The 18,281-nt window shown below is 53.0% G+C and overlaps 1 protein-coding gene across 4 annotated transcripts in view; it reads right to left on the bottom strand.

Moving 5' to 3' along the window:
* EDA (ectodysplasin A) overlaps positions 1 to 16,947 on the bottom strand; it is a 58,883-nt gene extending 41,936 nt beyond the window's left edge. For 3 of the 4 annotated variants that reach the window (XM_030449361.1, XM_030449362.1, XM_030449363.1), the window contains exon 1: positions 16,556 to 16,909. In XM_030449361.1, coding sequence (XP_030305221.1) covers positions 16,556 to 16,840 — 285 coding nt within the window. In that variant the 5' untranslated portion in view covers positions 16,841 to 16,909. Of the gene's footprint in view, positions 1 to 16,555 lie in introns of all 4 variants that reach the window. The other variant, XM_030449364.1, reaches the window with a different exon arrangement.
* Positions 16,948 to 18,281: the final 1,334 nt, after the last annotated feature.

Here is an 18,281-nt window from a genome sequence, read left to right as displayed (position 1 = left end):
CATGGTAGGAACCCTGCTGGGAGGGATGAGGCTATGGAATAGCTTTCCAAGAAAAAAAAAATGGAAGTGGAGTTGGCTCCACTGCTGCTCAAACAGCGAAGGGGAAATTCAGCAGAGCACAGAGGGGATCCCATCTCCTGGCAGCCCAGGTGCCTACAGAGGGATCCCCCCCATCACCCCCACAGCTCCTTCCCTTCATTAAAATCATCTCCTGGTGGAGGCTGGGGAAGGACAAAGACTTTGGAAGGGCAAAGTGAAGAGGGGAGGGTGCAGGGGTAAGGGTGGAGGGTGCAGAGGTCCCCCTGTCCCAAGGCAGGGGTTAAAAGCTGTTCTGGGTTTTTTTCCCCTGCCATCCCAAGCTCAGGATCACTTGCATTAGTTGCTAGAGACGCCTCCCTCCCAGTTCCTCACTGGGCAGATTGTCTCACCAGGCAGAGGACTATGAACTCATCGTGGTTTCCCAATCCTGACCAGGGGCTCTGCGAGCTACTGGCAATGCATATAATAAGTTATTATGCAAATAAAAACTGGCCTCAGCCAAGTGAAATATGCTGGCTCTTCAAGTCCCATCTGCATCACAGCAAGGATCTCAATGAACTTTAAAATACTTATTGTCACCACAATGGGCAATATTATATCCCAGTTTGGATCTGTTCCTTCAGAGCATTAGCTCCCATTTGTAGATATTTTTAGATTTTCCTATCCCACTCCTCATTATGAAACACTGAGCTGCAGATTGATTTATTTCTTAAAAGCAAGTTGCTGTTTTCCCAATAACAGATTTAACAAATTTGTTCCACCTGTTCAGTTATGCTTCCAATGTCTTTTTTGTGGTTTCATTGAAGTTTTTTTTAATCCAAACCTCAAAGACTCTAAACTCAGCATTAAAAGACAAGCTCAGCATCATCACTACCACTCACAATTCAAACGCTGCTCCAAATTACTGCAAGCTTTCATTTGTAAGTTGATACAGACAGAGAGATTATTGAGCTTAATGGCTGTGGGCACAAACACACGGTCTTTGGAGGGCTTTTCTCCTACTGTACATCCTACCTCTGCTCACTGCATCCTCACCAGCTTCCTCCCCTCACCTCGGCTAACCTTAGCCCCCAGCTGCAATTGCAGAGCTCTTAAAAAAAAAATAAAATATCAAATAATGCCATAACAGTCACCCGAGTCACTTAACAAAGAGTTTTTCATTGCTTTATCCTGTGGAGCCCTGGGAAAACGCTTGGTGTGGAGATGATGGATATGGATCATAAACACCCACCTCTTACCCCAAGGTGCAGGGCTGTGATCCCGGGAAGTTGAAAGGAAGGCTCAGAGCTGTGAAAAGCTCATTAACATAATGACAAGCAGCTTGCATGCAGCCCCAGCCCAGCCAGGAGCTTTAGGGGTTAATGTTGACAACAGCAGATGCACCTCCCCAGCACAGCATCCCCTCTCTCCCAGCTGGAATCAGAATTCCTCTGCTCAAACCTCTCCTGCCAGTCCCAGCTTGGAATAAAAGCAGGGAATGCCCAGGAAATCCAGGCATGCAACCCAATCCATGTGAGACCCCAACCCCAACCTGAGCATCATTAACATAGGAGCAGTTCCCTTGGGATTTTATTTATTTTAAAGGTCGAATCCAGAGAATTCTTCCCTCCCAGGTAACGATGCTGTCACGGGGACCCCAGAGCACTGACAAGGTGACCCCTGAATTAAACCAAGGGGACCTGGATGCTGTTCCAGAGGACCCAAGGGACTGCTTCTGAGACCAGTCCATTGCTCTGCACACCCACCAGCTTCCAGGTCACAAACGACCATTCGAGAAGCCCAAGAGTTCAGCCTTAGAAAAATGACTCCTAGGTTCCCAAAAACCATTCCTCAGCAAATATTTTCACAGCAACACTGAACAGCAGAGATTTCCTGGCTGAACACGTGAGCACACAGGTGTGCACAGGAGCCAGCCAAAGAATTCTGACTAATTTATGTGCAAACAGTTCTGTCAGGGAGGTATCAAAGGGGGGGGGGGAACAAATGAGAGGAGAAAAAAAAGAAAAAAGAAAAAAAAAAGTGGGATCCTACAAGAAATAACCCAAGTCTTTTCAATCTGAGAATGTCAGAAACCTGAGAATAATCTTCTTCATTCCTAGCAGGAGACCAGGAAAAAGCAAAATATTTTCATTCACCAAAGGGATTCTCAAAGTGGGAAACACACACAGAGACTTGTCTGCAACCAGGGAGCATGAACATTGAAAACTTAATCCGATTTTAACCTAAAGCAATTTTTTAAAGCATATTTGAGGCTTGGTATTATCAAAGTAATGCTTGAGAGGGCTAAGCCTGAACCAAGGCTCACCTCTCTGCTCCCCCAAGACCCAGGAGCCAACCTCAATCAACAAAGCAAAAGTTTTGATCCTTCTCACAGATATTTACCAACACAGAAAGTGCTTCAGAAGCTAAAGGTCATGGTCAGACCCAGCATGGCATCTCCAGAGGCTTTTTGGGGCTCCAAAGCAGCTGGAGACTCCCTGTTCCCAAGGAGTCCCATGGACAAGCCAAGGGGCAATGGGCACAAGGTGCTCCTGGGGAGATTTCCAAAATTTTTCTCCATGAGGACAGCCAGACACTGGAATGTGTCCCAGGGGAAGTGGTGGATTCCCCCACTTTGGAATGTTTGAAGTCCCAGCTCGAGGGGGTGCTGGGACATCTCAGGTAAATGTTTCTATGAGAAGGGTTGGAGCTGATGCTCCTCCCAACCTGACACTCTACGATTCTTTTGGTCCTGACCAAAACTGCTTTGGATTTTCTCAAACATTTCTGCTGGACTAAAAGAAAACAAGTCTGATTTTTTTTTTTTTTTGGGGGGGGGAGGGGGTGGAAGTAGCCTGAGGGTGAACCCAAAGCTGACTGTGGTAAACCCAGTCATTCCATGGGGTCTCGGGAAACAAGGAAGAGGGAAGCCCCGCCACAGACAAACAATTTGCACATGCACTCACTTGCTTTTACCCAACAGTGAAGGCAGGAGACGTCCCTCCCCAGCCACCCTCCCTGCCTGAGTGACAGCTTTACAGTCCTGAAAGAGATTTGGAGTGGGGAACTGACAGCACAACACAGCCCGTCCAGACATGAGAGCTCAGCCCTGAGCGGGCTGCAGAGCTGTCAGCATCTCCTGATACCATCAACCCAAAGCCTACAGAGCTGCCTGGAAAAAAACATCCCCCCACCCACCAGATTCCAGGCTCCACTGCCTCCAACTGCACAAAATAAAAAAATCCAAACAGTTTCGGAGCCTGCCAAAGCAGGAGAACTTTTAAAATATTGCAAATTTGCTGCAAAACGGAGCCAGGCTGGGGAGAGGAGCAGCAGGTAGCATCCTGATGGTGACAAGGAGAGAGGAGAAGCCACAGAGGAGGAAAAGGCTGGACAAAAGCAGGCCCAAAAGATTTGACAGCTCCACCAAGAAGCCAGCTTGCCTTCCTTTCCATTTTTTAAGCCCTCATTTTGCTCAGAAGTTCACTGCAAGGGATCAGAGCCACCACCACAGGGGCCTCAAAACCATAGGCTGAGTGTGGGCTACTGGATCTCCCCCTGGGGCTACCACAGAAGGGGAATCCTCCCAGGAGGACACTACTGGGTCTCTCTCCAGGCTTGGGGGTGGAGCTGAGAATCCAAGGAGCAAGGCTGCCAGCATTCCCACCACACAATCCATTGCTGCTTGATGCTCTCCAAGAAGGTGCTGGGAGATGCAGTGAGGTTCAGTGTGTCCCTGAATCCTCCTCAGCCACAAAGCCCAACCCTGCTGATCTTCTGCAGGCTGACACCTCTCTCTTCCTCGTGGACAATCACCTGGCAGATCACGTTGGAAAAAATCTTTTGTAGATGAAGAAGTCAAACTCAGCCCAAGCCAACCACTGATCTGTCATCTCTGAAACGTGCAGCACAATTCATTGCACCTACAGCTGAAAGTCAGCCCCAAGCAAGATCACCCATCCTTGCTGCAACTCGAGCTGTCCAGCACACATCTCACCAGCTTTCTACCAACCTCCATCAGTACAGCTTCCTACACCAGCCCTTCCTCAAGCACTCATCTTGAGGTGTGCAAAGCACCAGTACACCCAGCCCAGCCCAGCACAGTATCAACCAACCCAAGAGCCACCAGAGCAGCTTCCAGGGCTGCAGGAACCAACAGGGCATCTCTTACAGCACCAACAACCTCTTACCAGTTAGGTTACCAGTCTCTGACCAGTTAGGTTAGGTTACCAGTCTCTAAACTGCTGGTAACCACCATCAAGCTTCCCCACACAAGTCCAAGATATTCAAATGCAGAGTGTCAGCCTTAAAGAAAAAAAAAGAAAAAAAAAAGAAAGCCAGGGATAAAAAAACAAGGAAGAAATTGCCCTGGGTTTTTGGTGCCTGTTGCATCCCCAGCACCCATCATCAGCCTGACACAGCCCCACACAAGATGCTGGCAGAAGGCACCAGGAGGCTGCCCAGCTCACCCCATGGATCTGCTGGCTCTTTGTCAGCCCCTTCCCCGAAGCACAATCCCTCCGTGTTTGCCCTTCCCAACCCAGCTCTTCCCTAGAGTGAGTGTTTCATCCAGGCCCGTTCTGGGGCAAGACCGAAAACGAAGACAAGGGAAGAATTTCTGGAACAGCAAGAACCCCAACACGAGGTGGGGGCCGCGGGGTGTGTTTCATGTCAGCTCCTCACATTTAATGTGAGCAGCGCCGTTTGCCCTTCAGCGAGAGCAGAGGCACGCAGGCAGCCCGACAGCTGAGGTTTCCCCACTGCAAAGCATTTCTGCCAGGACTCACAATTTGAGTCTCATGTTTCTTATGCCCTTCTTTGTACAAGAACCCTCAAGGTCCACGCTTACAATGTTTCATTACTTGGTATTCTCCAGGCCAGCCTCGGCACAGCATCCGAGACGGCATCTGGACCAGCTTCATGCCAGGGCCTTTCTGCATCCTGCAAACTAACCCTGAGAGGAAGGGGCAGCAGCTGGAGCAGAACTCGTGTTCCTGCTCTATAACCTGGACTATTCCTACTGATTTTATTTGGTTCTGGCAGAGTGCCCCTGTCCCTTGCAGCTTTGCTCTCCTCCTGCAAGCAGGACTGATGGGGTGGCAGCCCCCCTCCTCCTCTCACCCCCACTGGGAGCCAATTCCAGCCCCAGCACAGGGTGATTCCTGAGCCCAGGGTGGGGAGCTGCCTTTTGGGGTGCCATTGCCACAGCCCCAGCACCCAGCCCTGCCCTGTCTCTACTGGCCAAAACAAATGTTTGCTTTTAGCTGTTTCTAAACCCCTGCTTTGCCTCGTGGGCTGCAGTTAAGAAGCACAATGCAAAAAAATAAAATAAAAATAAATAAAATAAACCCCTTTTAATTCCAGTGTCTTTAAAACTCCCTTTCATGAACTATCTAACCACACTTGGCCTTGCTCTAATCAACCACTAAAAGCCAGGCAAACAAAGAGCAAACAAAGGTTTGTTATCTCAAAGCTCCCCAAACCTACCCCATATTTTTTTTTTTAATTGTTGTTGCTATTGTTCCTAGGGTGATTTTTTTTTTCCTGTGACAGCCTCTTTCACAATGAGAATATTGCTAGGTAAATATGTCAGGGACACCTTCCCTGTCAGCCCTCGCCTTGGGGCATCGTTTCTGCTCACAACATAAACATTTTTGCTATTTGCCAGACTTCAGATCTAGCAAAACTTGGATCCCCTGGAAGATACCTGGCCTTGCTTTTGTACACCAGCAGCAGGAATATTTAACTGCTTGAGTACCTGACCCAAACGAGTGGCTGGAAGCCACCCAGGACCTTCACTGGGACCTGACCAAAAGTTTAACTTCCCATCAGCTGTCACTGCCAGAATTACCATTTATACAACTGGTTTTCCACCATCTTCAGATACGGGAAGAAAAAATGGTTTTGAGTCAGGAGGGACCAAAAGCAGAGAAGCTTCTGCTGAGACCAAGCCCAGCCCCTTGCACCCAGCTGGGCTCAGAAGCCCAAAAGTCTTCATTAAATGGGAACAAGCGAGTCCACACCTCAGCCCAAGTCCCCCCGGGATACTTTGGCCCAATATTTTGACACCAAAGGAGAAGAACTCAAGGTTTTCTCAGCTTGCCATGACCCTCAGCCCTCACCTCCCTGGTGCATTTGCAGAGGGACCCAGTGGCCCTGGCAAGGGGTGCAGCTGGGGGGCTGTAAGGATGGAGGGGAGGGGGCTTTGCTGAGCAAGGAGAGGCACTGCTGGTCACTGAGACCCCTCCCAAACAGCCTGGGTGCTCTGCAGAGCCAGAGCAAACCCGGCCGCCAGCCTAGGGAGGAAAGAGTTGACAGCTCTTTGCTGCATTTAGTGTCATTTTCTTTGGCAGCCCCAGCCCGGCGCTGGGAACGCGCGGCAGCCCAGCCCAGCCCAGCCTGCGGGAGCCACGCTCTGCATTTAACACTTGAAGACCTCAGCATCTCACAGCTCCCCATCCTACAGCTTCACCCCAGCCCGGCACACCCCGGGGCTGCACATATGGAACCCACCAGGGCGCCTATGGACTGCCCGAGCTCCGCAGAGGAGTGCGAACAACAACAGTGCGAGACACAGCGCTTTGAAGGCGGATCCCGCACCCTGGAGGAGCACTGTTATCCCTCATCCCGGAGGGGCGGTGCTATCCTGTATCCCGGAGTGCTGTTATCCCGCATCCCGAAGGAGCACTGTTATCCCGCATCCCGGAGGGGCGGTGCTATCCCGCACCCCGGAGGCGCGGTGCTGGCCCGCATCCCGAAGGGGCGGAGTTATCCCGGATCCCGGAGGAGCGGTGTTATCCCGGATCCCAGAGGGGCAGTGCAATCCCGCATCCCGGAGGGGCGGTGCTATCCCGCATCCCGGAGCCGCTGTGCTCCTTCCCTCTGCGGAGCCGCGCACCCGCGGCTGCTCCCCCCGAGGTGCCCCGGGGACATCTGCAGCCGAGGGAGCGGCCACGGAGCCCTAAAGCACGGAGAGGAGAGATGGGACAAAGGGGAAGGGTTTCCAGCTGCAGGAGGGGAGGTGGAGGGGAGATCCTGGGGAGAAGTTCTGGGCTGGGAAGGAGGTGAGCACTGGTTTGCCCAGAGGAGCTGTGGCTGCCCCGTTTCTACAAATGTCCAAGCCCAGGTTGGATGGGGCTTGGAGCAACCTGGGCTGGTGGGAGGTGTCCCTGCCCGTGGCAGGGGGGCAATGAGATGGTCTTGTCCAACACAAACCAGTCTGGGGTCCAAGCTATGGGATTTCCAGGGATTTAACCCACCAACCAGCATCTGTGTGAGTCCTGGGCACAGAGGCTCTTGCCATCTCCTAAGGAAACACCACCTCCCAAGGTTTGGTGTTTCTCACCAGACACAAAGGCCACCTGCAGCACAGCAAGATCAGTGCTGAGCCTCCACAGGTCCAGCTAAAGGATTTCTCCTGCATCTGTTCCCTTCTCCCTCAGCATCCCTGAGCCTAAATCCCAGCACTGCACCAGTGAGAGCAGAGACTGCTGCCCAGCCCAGCTCTGGCTCAGGCTTCTGCTAGAGCAAAACAAGAGACAACTCATTGCTGAGAAGGTGCCTGGCCTAGAAGAACAGCATGCAAAAGGAAAGGGGCTTGTGGGTGTTTTCCTTCAACACGGGAAGGTCTCCATCCTCCCGTGAGCCTTGCTATCCAAACACCTTGTTTGCTGCTCAGCAGCAAGCCCTGGGATCCTCAGCTCTCCTCAGGCAGGTGGTTCAACAGCAGCCCCTGCCCTGCATCACCTTGGGGTGCTCATCCCTTGCTTTAAAAACCTTGGGTATCCCCATTTGTCCCCAGCAGTTATTGCAGCAGCAGGATTTAACCTCCCTGGGATGACTCTGCACACCCAGCCCTGCTCACTGCACCAGCATCCTGCACCCTAAAGCCACATCCAAAACATTTTGCTGCAGAAATGCCACAGAAACTCTGGCACATTGAGCCCTGGTGTGTAAAACTCCTTTCCTTTCCCATTTACCTGCTCTTTGCTATCACCAGAGCCCTAAAACCTGCATCAGTGCTGCAGGAATCACTGATCCCTAGATGTTTGTTCCAAGCTTTGCTGCCCAGGTTTGGGCTTTCAAAAATCAAGCTCCACAACCTGCAAAACACAAAGAGCTTTGGGAAGGGATGGGAGTGGGTCAGTGCCTGGAGAGGATCAGCAGCACAAGGATCCTATCCCACAACTTACTCCAGGAGGTCCACAGAGAGGTAGCCCAGCTCTGGGAGGGACGAGGGAAGGGGCTTCCCCCGCCCCAACCCTTTGGGTCCCTCCCAGAACATCCCCCAGCTTCCCAGTAAGAGTTAACCCCACCAGCCCAGCAAGCACCAACAAGCTCACCCATAGCTCAGAGGCAGCCAACCTACCAAAATCTACTAATTCATTATCACTAAAAAGATATTAACAGCTGCAGTCAAAAAAAAACCCAACAACTATTTTCTTCCCTGCTCTCCATGCACCTCATCAGCTGCAGGTCCAGCCACTCCTATTTTGCTCTGATTTTTCTGCCTGTTTTATGGGAAAGCAAGAGAACTGAAGCTTTCCAAGCAGAGATGCCACCCCTCCCGAGCTCCTACAGCCCCAGGTTTCTTACATCCTGAGAAGCTGATTGAAATGCAGAATGGCAGCACCCTGCAACAGCAGTAAAAAGGAAGATAAAAATTAAAAAAAAAATAACAATATGAGTCCAAGCTGCTCAGCCCTTTGAGCATCACAGCAGGGTAGCAACAGCTTTCAATGGTTTCTCCTATTTTCCTACCCCATGGGAAATAAAATTAATAATAAAAAAACACCAAATAAAACACTGGTTAAGGTTAGCAGTAACTCAACAACTTTTTTGCAAGGTTGAAGGAAATAATCACTCCAAAATTATTTCCTGGATTAATTTCACCCAGCCCAGCACACAGTGAAGGTGGGGAAGGCTCATGCCAAGTCTGTTTAGGCCATCAGCAACTGCCCTGAGCTTCCCTGGGAAAAGCTCCTGCAGCATCATGGATGGGAAAATACAAGGAAGAATTCAAAGATATTATTTCCTTTTCCTCTGGCCACCTTGTCCTGCGCCCCAAGAGTGATGCCAAGCACAGAGGTGATGTGAATTGCACATTAAAGGGATTAAAGGCAGCACAGAGGGACAGGGCTGAAGCCTCTTTGTCACCAAGGAGCTGCTGATGCTCTAGGAGCTCTGGGGACATGGGACTATTGGAAAGGAGGTGAAAACAGGACAGAGAGGGGTTGATCTTGCAAAGCCACACGTGCCATCATTTCTGTGCCTGGCTGCAGCTCTGTGCTCGCCCCAGCAGAACCCACAGCTGGGCCAAAGTCAAGACAGCTCTGCCAGAAGTGGCATGGAGGATGAGCCTGCCAGAAGTGGCATGGAGGATGAGCCTTCCTCTTCCTGCACCTCTCCTGGTACCAGCCAGGAGCTCTCAGTCCCTGCTCCCCACTCCTGCTGCACCTCCCCACCGTGCAGCTCCATCCCACACAACTCCACGCCGCGCCATTCCACACCGTGCCCACTGCTGCAAAGCCACTGCTCCTGCCATCCCAAACTTTTCCCAACACATTGGTCTCCTGCATGAACTCATGACTGAGATGACAGCTCTGGGGCTCAGCTCTCCAGGGTCTGGTTCCTGCCCAGGGAGTTGTAGGGCAGAGCTCCATTGCTTGCAGCCCCGCAGAGCCTTCCCAGCTGCTGCTGCCCCACTCCTCCCGCTGCAGGAGCCTTTTCCAAGGAGCTGCAGATCTCCTGGGCAGGAGGAGCTGTGGCCGAGGTGCAGCTGCAGCAGGAGGATGCTGGCACTTGGTGCTTGCAGGAGGTCCCAGCCCTGGTGCTGTGTCCGTGCCATGGTGCACGTTCGGTGCTCCGCGCTTACAAGAGGATTTTATTTGGGCTTATGGAAACGAGCTCATTTGAACAGCCACCCATCTGTGAGTAATTAGTGCTGCTGTAGTAGCATCCAGGCCCAACTGGCATCAGCACCATCAGCAGACAAACACAGTGCTTCCCCCAGAGCTCCCCACCAGAGCGCTTACAACTGCAGCAGGCAGCAGCCGAGGCAGGGCTTTTCTTTCCCTCTTCTGCAAAGGCCATTTAAACTGTTTTAAAACTGCATCCAAGCAGGGCTGGAATGCTGTGCTCCTGCACTGGGAATTCTGACAGCTCACACGTCTTCAGAGCCACGCTTACCACTTACTCACTGCACAGAGTTTACTCAGAGCTCTCCACCCACCAGAAACCCCTCAGCCCCTGGCGTGGGGGTTACCTCTGGCAGCCAGGTACCTCTAAAAATAACATCCCCTTAAAGTGCTGAAAGACATTAAAATAAAGTCATTACCATATAATAAGAGTGCAACGAGAGCTTCACATGCTCCGGAGCTCTCAGGGTTTGGCTCCCAGTCAAGAAAAATATATTGGATTAGTATGAGAGCAAAATGAGGGTAGTGTGCAGTTTAATTAGCATTACAAGATACTACATGTGTATGGGAGAGCAGAGAAGATTTATAGTATTATGTGGTAAGAAAAGTGATGTTAAAAGGTTAGAACAATATCGGTCTGGTGCAGCATGATGTACGAGGAGGTTAAGTGCAGGATAACTTTGGAATGCCACTGAGTGCTCTTAAAAAAGCAGGTTTGAGCCTTTGCCAGTTCACTCATCACAGAGTCGTGGAAAAACCCTGCAACTCTGGTCACGTGTCAGTCAAACCCTTTCCTTGGCAACAACAACCTTTTCCATCCAGGAACTCAATAAAGGCTGATAAATGTCCCCAGTCCTTGCACGGAGCTGCAGTATTTACCCTTCATGGAACGAGCAGAAAATAAAAGAAAATAAACACACTGGGAAGCTCAGCTCTGGAAAGGGAAGATGGGACAGAGCCCACCACAAGACCCCCAGATCCCCAGGCTCCTCTGTGCCTCCTCCTTCCCAAGCTGAATTCCTTTCAAGCCACAGAGCTGGGTGGGCAGGGATAACCCACCTGATGCTGACACAAGCCTTGAGACAGCAGGTGCAAAATACAGTTCATGTTTTCCATCTGCTGCTTCTCTCCTAGGTGCAGGATTTTTCTCTTTTTCCACCCGTTTGCTACCCTCAAAAGCATCCCCAGGGCTCTGAGGGCTTCCCAGGTGAGATGTGCCCTCAGCTCACCTGTGCCCGGAGACCCCAGAGTTAGGGTTATTTTACCATTTTCCCCCTTTTCAAAGGGAATTCCTAGGCTCCAAGTGGTGCCATCCCAGTGCATACACCACTGAGTTCATCTCACCTGCTCATGTAAGGAGGCAGAATGAAACACACCCAACCAGCACCATAAAATCTGTAGATCAGTCACAGAATACAACTACAGACTGGAAGAGACCTTAAAGCCCCCCCAGTGCCACCCCTGCCATGGTCAGGGACCCCTCCCACAGCCCAGGGTGCTCCAAGCCCCATCCAACCTGGGCTGGGACACTGCCAGGGATGGGGCAGCCACAGCTTCTGGGGGCAACCTGGGACAGGGGCTCAGCAGCCTCACCCCAAAGAATTTCTCCCCAAGATCTCCCCTCTTGCAGCTGGAAACCCTTCCTCCTCATCCATCCCTCCAGGCCCTTGCCCAAAATCCTTTCCCAGCTTTCCCAGAGCCCCTTCAGGTAGCCAAGGTGTTCAGCAGCCCCAGGAAATGGTTCCTCCACACGCCAGGAGTTAAAATATTCCCTGGTTCTATTGTAAAGGTTGGGCACAGGCAGGGCTGCACCTCCAGCCCCCGGGCAAAGCAGAGGCTGCCCGTGTGCTTCATTTTCCAATTAGGCAGCCGGCAGCCACTGACACGCTACACCATGTGCTTTGGGAAAGGAGGAGTTGATGGACTCGTGCCAGATTTTTGCACAGAATATTCGTAGGCATAGTAGCAAAAAAAAAAAAATTAAAAAATATGGTTTCTATTTGCGAGCAGGCAACCCCCACCGCAGCCCCTTCTCCTCAGAGCAGACCCCAACCAAACCCCTGGCAGCCTCAGGAATGTCAAGGGATGTGGATGAAGGTTACCAGAGCCCTGACAGGCAGACAGCAAACTCCTGTCACCCTTTAGTGCCCTCTGAGCTTCCTTATGCTACAGCCACGACAGCTAAAAGTGCAGCCTGAGAGGAAACCCACCCCAAAGCACATCCCCAAACACCACCTTGCCCTCTGCCCAGTGTCCTGCCTGCACAGACCCAGGATTATCCGAGATGGGAAGGCAGGAACCCCCCAAAGCAGAGCAGGTATTCCAGGGTTTGTGCAGAGGCTGCTCTGGGAGGAGGCAGATGCTGGAGAAGCCTTTCCAACAAGACCCCCTCGCTCCCGGCTTTCAGCACGCTGTCGGCTTCCAGCTCATCCCTGATCCATCACCTGCAGCCTCCCAGCTCGGGATGCAGGAACCTGAGCTGGGGATGAGCTGGAGGCGTGCTCAGGGAAAGCAGAGCGCTCCCGAGCAGCTCTAAAGTTCTTCAGAGCCTGTGACAGGGCACTGAGCAGATCACACCCGAGTGTCGGGGCTGGGGTTGAGGAGAAAGGGCAAAGGAATCCGGATTTCACATCACTGAGGTAAAAGGCACCAAGTAAGGACCTGGCCACGACTCCCTGGTTTTGGCCTCAACCCTTGGATGGCAAAGGGTGGACAAGAGATTTAAGTGTGAAAGACAAGGTGATGCCTGCCTGTCCCCATGGCAAGTGACAGAGGCCAAAGTGCCTCAACCCTTCTCCAGGTGAATGCACCCAAATAATGCATCAGGAATTACTCTGCTGCAGCATCCTGACCAGAAACAGAGGAAAAACTGTATTTTATTCCCTAAATTTTTCCCGACCTCTCCCTCAAGCAAAGCCAGTTAATGGTTTTCACTAAATAAAACAGAAAGCACAGACCAAGTTGCACACTCTCAGTGTGTTTAACCACGACTAAAAGCAAAATACTACCTGGGCCCTAAAGATTTATCCCTGTAATTTCCTTACCAAATGAGCAAGCAGGCGTTTAGAGGGCAGACAGCAATTAGTGGGGTCACTTACCACCCAACAACTGCTGGGACAGGAGGAAACTGCTGCTTCAGGAGATACAGGAGGGATACAGGTGGGGAAAGGAAGAAAAACAAATAAACAAACTATACGTTGCTTTGGTGCAATTACAAATGCCAGCAATGACACTGTCAGGAATGGTGATGGAAGAGCCACTCAAAAGCAGGTGCAGCCCTTGTTAAAGAGGCAAGAGGTGGAGACACAGGAGATGGACACCCAGGGGATGGACACCTTTGGTGCTGGTGGAGCTAAGTGCTGGCAACCAAGTTGCTGCTCAGCACGTTTTTCCAGATGACCTGGACAGTCACAACCCCCTCCACAATTAGTTTGATCCCACAGATGAGATGGGTGTTTGAGTCCTTCCCAGAGGCAGCCGTGGGCCCCTCTCGGGACACTCACAAGGTCACACGCGTTGCCTGGCCCTCACAATTCACAAGGTTTTTTGCAGAAACCTGGCATGACACGGAAAAAAGCACTGAAATGATGTTCTGTGAGGCTCAATTATTACAGGAATGAAATTTTTGGACAAGAAAGCCCCATCTAGTTTAGGAACACAGCCTTTTAATGAGCAGTACACAGTACCCTGCTGCCTGCTCTCCACCAGCACTAACGAACACACCAACAAAATCCCTTTTCTGTCCCACAGCACACCCTTCCAAAGGGACTATTTTGATTTTATCCCATCAGCCAAGGCTGAGCCTACCCTCGTGCTCCCCAAACCCCCTCAGAAGGACAGCAGCCGATGGATTAAAGCAGTGTTAACAAACTTTTCATCTCGAGGCCAAAGCGGTGATGCAACACGCTGCAGCTTCTGGGACAAAGATGTGAGCTACCACGCCTCAACCTTTGCTGTGAAAAACATCCCTTGTATCTTGAATGAGTTACACATTTGAATACCCTGTCAGATAGGGGAGTGGGGTGTTATCGAGCTGCCAAATCTCACTCCTGTCATGAGGTCATTTCTGGCCGGCAGCCAGAGGAGGTTTCTGCCAAAAGCACAGTGCTGACCACTGCTCCCCATCCTTCCCCCCTGCTCCACTCCTCCTGCCTCAGGTCAGGAAGGGGAAACAAACAAACAAATAAATAAATAAGATTAACAAAAGAAGTAAAGGGTCAGGGAGGGGAATATTCTTTGGTTTTAAATCAGCTCGTACAGCTGCCAACACACGCGGTGACTCCTCGGCCTCTTTGCTGAGGATGCTTTGCAAAGCTGAAGGCAGGGAAAGGGCTGCAGCACCACATCCACGGGGACACTGGAGTCCCCCCTGCCATGCCCTGACTGAGCACAGGTCCCTGGGACAGAGATGCCATTGATCTGATTGCTTGAAAGGATTATTTAGCCATTTCTAACGAACAGGCTCCCCATAGAGTCTCCTTCTCTGGAGACTTTCAAGACCCTTATGGATGCATTTCTGAGTGACCTGCCCGAGGTTTGGTCCTGCTCTGGCAAGGGGGTTGGACTTTATGACCTTCAGAGGTCCCTTCCAACCCCTGACACTCTGTGATTCTGCTCAATTTCTGTATGCATCTGTCTCTCAATACCCACACATGGACCCTGCTTTGGATTTACCAGCTCCAGGGTTGGAAAGCAGCTGGGAAACCCCATCCCCACCCCAAAGGTTATAAACAACGCCAATAATAACTTCTTTTTTTAATCAGGATGCTTGCAAATACCTCGTCTCATCACAGAAGGGATCCCTCCACAGCTCCCCAGGATGCAGGAGGTGGCTGATTTTAGCTGCAGAGGTGCAGAGAGGCAGGAAAACCAGTGGGAAACAGGAGAGCAGCACTAACTACTCCAGACACCACGGAGGATCTGCTGTCACAGATCTGTGCAAGCAGCACGGGGCCAGTGCCAGCAGCCGGGCTGCCCCTCCAGCCCTGCCTACCCCACCAACCAGGAACCTTTCTCCCCCAACCAACTGCTTCAACATGTCCAAAAGAATTTTTCATCTGAAGCTCGACAGGCCAGATGTAAAATAAAAAATTTAAAATAACAAACAAATAAATAAAGAGTTAGGGTAACCTTATCTGGAGCATGTCAGCTGCAGCGAGCGCCACTCGGATCCACGTACACATCCAGAGACAAATTATCTAACAGTGTAATTTATGAATGCCTCAGCTCTTTATCCTGGTATTTCATTATACGCTCGCTGGAAAGGAAAGCTCTAAAGACTAAACAGATCCAGCACGATAACACGAAAGGAACTCCAGCCGCATGCTATTACAAGACAACCTAAGAATTCCAACATGACATCAAGCCACCCCGACTCGCTTTATGTTGACACCACTCAAGTACCCAAGAGGGGGGGAAAAAAAAACAAACCAAAGAAACAACAAAACGATGTCCAGCTAGCACGGGTCGTCCCCGGTTCAATGCTTACTTACATCTCACTATGGGAAGCTGCAGGATGCCAACACCCCCTGGAAGGCGTGAGCCCGGCTTTCCCGGGAGCAGCCGAGGCCGGCGCAGCAGAACGGCTGCCAAGTCGAAGGAAGAGTTTCCAAACTCGCAGCTTTATCAAAGCTATTTTTGTCCTGCCCCCACACCACCACCACCACCACCCCCCCGCCCTGCGTGTTGATAACCAACAAGAGAAGGTCTGCCGGGGCTGGGCTCTGCGTCCCTGCAACCCCCGGGATCCCCCGCGGGGATCCCCCCAACACCTTTGGGGAGCGGGTCATCTGCTCGCAGGGCTCCAAGGGGAGGGAACTCCTTCCCTCCAGCTTATCCTGCTCGCTCAGAGGTTTCGTGCCTGGAAAAAATGAGCTAAGTTTGCGAGCGGAGGCCCCAGCTCTGCTCCTGCTCTCCCAGAGGCTCTCGGGACAGGCGAACCCCTCCGGGCACATCGCTCCCCAGGGCTCCCAGCACCGGTCCAGAAAACCAGAAGCGGAAAGCAACCTGTTCTGTACAGTTCAGACTGACACTGGGGGGGGGGGTGGGACGGAGCTGTGACTGAGCCCGAGACACCGGCCCAACGCCTGATGCATCTGGGTTGTGAGGGGGCAGAGGCAGGGGGGGACAAATAATCAAAATCACCCCAAGAGGAGAGCGGCAGTCGCGGGGTGGGATGAGGATTTCCAGCGTGAGACGGGGAGTGGGGTTGAAGGGGAGCTGAGCAGAGCCCTCCCGCTGCAGCATCGCCCCCACCCCCGGGGGGGACACGGGACCCCCGCCGATGGCTGCCCAGAGCCCGGCGCTGCCCCGTTGCTATCGTGAGCAGCACCGACACGGTGGGGCTGTCGCGACAGGGAAGCGGCAGGCAGCAGGTGGAGCGCGGGCGGCAAAAGGGAACCAAATTCTCTCCAAATTTCACTCCCGGCAGTGCGAGTTTGAGGCTTTGGGGTTTTTTGGTGTTTGTTTTGGTTTTTTTTCCCTTAAACCACGCCGAGCGCGGAAGTTTGGCGGGATGGGACGGAGGGAAGGTGGGACCGAGGGGACCCCCGGCAGGGCCTCGGCGACAAGTGCTGCCCCGCCGAGCCGCGACCCCCGCCCGCCCCCCGGCCGGCACCCACCTGCTGGCGCCGCTCCGCACCCTCCCCGGGTCTCTGGGGGCGGCCGGCGGCGGGGGGGGGAGGTCCCGGGGCTGCCGCCGTCCCGTCCCGGCGCGGAGGAGCCGCGGGCTGCGGGCCGCGGTCTCGGCGGAGCTCGGAGCGCAGCTCCAGGTAGCAGCCCAGGGTCAGGACGTGCAGAGCCAGCGAGAGGGCGAAGAAGCCGAGGAAGAGCCGCCAGCTCCCGCCGCCGCAGGCGCAGCCACCGCGGGGCCCTCCCGCCGCCTCCCCCCTGCGCTCCGCGCCCATGGCCGGCGGTGCGGGACGGTCCGGAACGGCCAGGAGCCGAACCGCTACTGCTCCATGCCCCGCCGAGCCGAGCCCAACCGAGCCGAGCCGAGCCCAGCCGAGCGCCGCGGGGCTGCGCGGCCGGGGCCGCCTCAGCGCCCCGCCAGGAGGAGGGTTCGGGGCGGGGACTGGACCCGCAGCACCGCCCATGCGGGCAGCCGGGGCGGGCAGCGGCGGGACCGGGACCGGCGGGATGGGATGGGATGGGATGGGATGGCATGGGATGGGATGGCATGGGATGGGATGGCATGGCATGGCATGGCATGGGCAGGACCAGGGCGGGCGCGGGCAGCGAGAGCGGGTGCAAGCGGAGCGGGCAGGGTGGGTGCGGGCAGGATGGGCACGGCCGGTGCAGGCAGGGCCAGGGTGGGTGCGGGCAGATGCGGGCAGGATCGGTGCGGGCAGGCGCTGGGAGCAGTCCCGCAGGAGAAGCAGGGTCGGGGCAGGGCAGAGGGGGTCTGGATTTTAGGAGATTCAATCATCGAATCGTTTGGTTTGGAAAAGACCTGTTAAACCATCCAGTCCAAGGGTGACCCCAGCACTGCCAAGGCCACCAGCACCCCATGCCCCTCAGCACCACAGCTTCACTCGACACTTTGGATGCCTTTCCAAAGTTTGGCTCTGACTGCCAGAAGCAGATTGAAAGTGAAAAGCAGCTTGGGCAAGAGTTAACCTGGAGAAAGTGTGGGGTTTGAGAAGGGAGAGTATGACCTTCAATGAAGCAGATGTGAATGAGTCCAGTTTGGGAATATATCCCTGAGAAACCACGGAGAGGGGGGAGATGTGCAGGGAGCTGCTGGTTCGTCCTTGGAGCTGGAGCACTGGCACATCTGCAGAACAGCCCCATGCAGAAGCGAGGTAGAAAGAAAAGCATGAGATCAGCTTGGTCATCTCCAAAACAATGAGGAACACGCACAGAAAATATAAATCAGACCAGTCCCTAACACCGAGGCTGAAATGGAAGCAAAAAGAAGAAAGGGTGGGACTCTTTTATCTTTTTAAAACCCCAGGACATTCAAGATATGTCAGGCAGATAAGGCCAGGGTCAGGTGAAGCTGGGGAAGGAAAGGTGGGGTAGGAGAGAAACAGCAGGGGTTTTGCAAATAGCTGGGCCTAATGCAGGTGGGTTTTAGCCAAATCATTAGGGGTTATCACTGGGGATTCCTGGGGTCAAGGAGAGCTTAAAAGACTGAGTAAAGCTGAATAAAATGCTGGGAAATAGAGGCCATGCAGCTTGGCTCAATAAACTCCAAACACTGCAAATAATCAAGGTGGTTGCTAACAGATGGAGGGTGGGCTGGGAGGAAGGACACTGAATGGGGCATTTGTTGAGGGTGACCTTGTCAGGGCCAGGCTGACCCCCTTGGTGACCAACAAAGCTGGCACCTGCCTTATCTTCATT

This window comes from Calypte anna, chromosome 4 (assembly GCF_003957555.1).
Source record: "Calypte anna isolate BGI_N300 chromosome 4, bCalAnn1_v1.p, whole genome shotgun sequence".
Lineage (NCBI taxonomy): Eukaryota > Metazoa > Chordata > Aves > Apodiformes > Trochilidae > Calypte > Calypte anna.
This window is presented reverse-complemented; position numbering and strand designations above follow the sequence as displayed.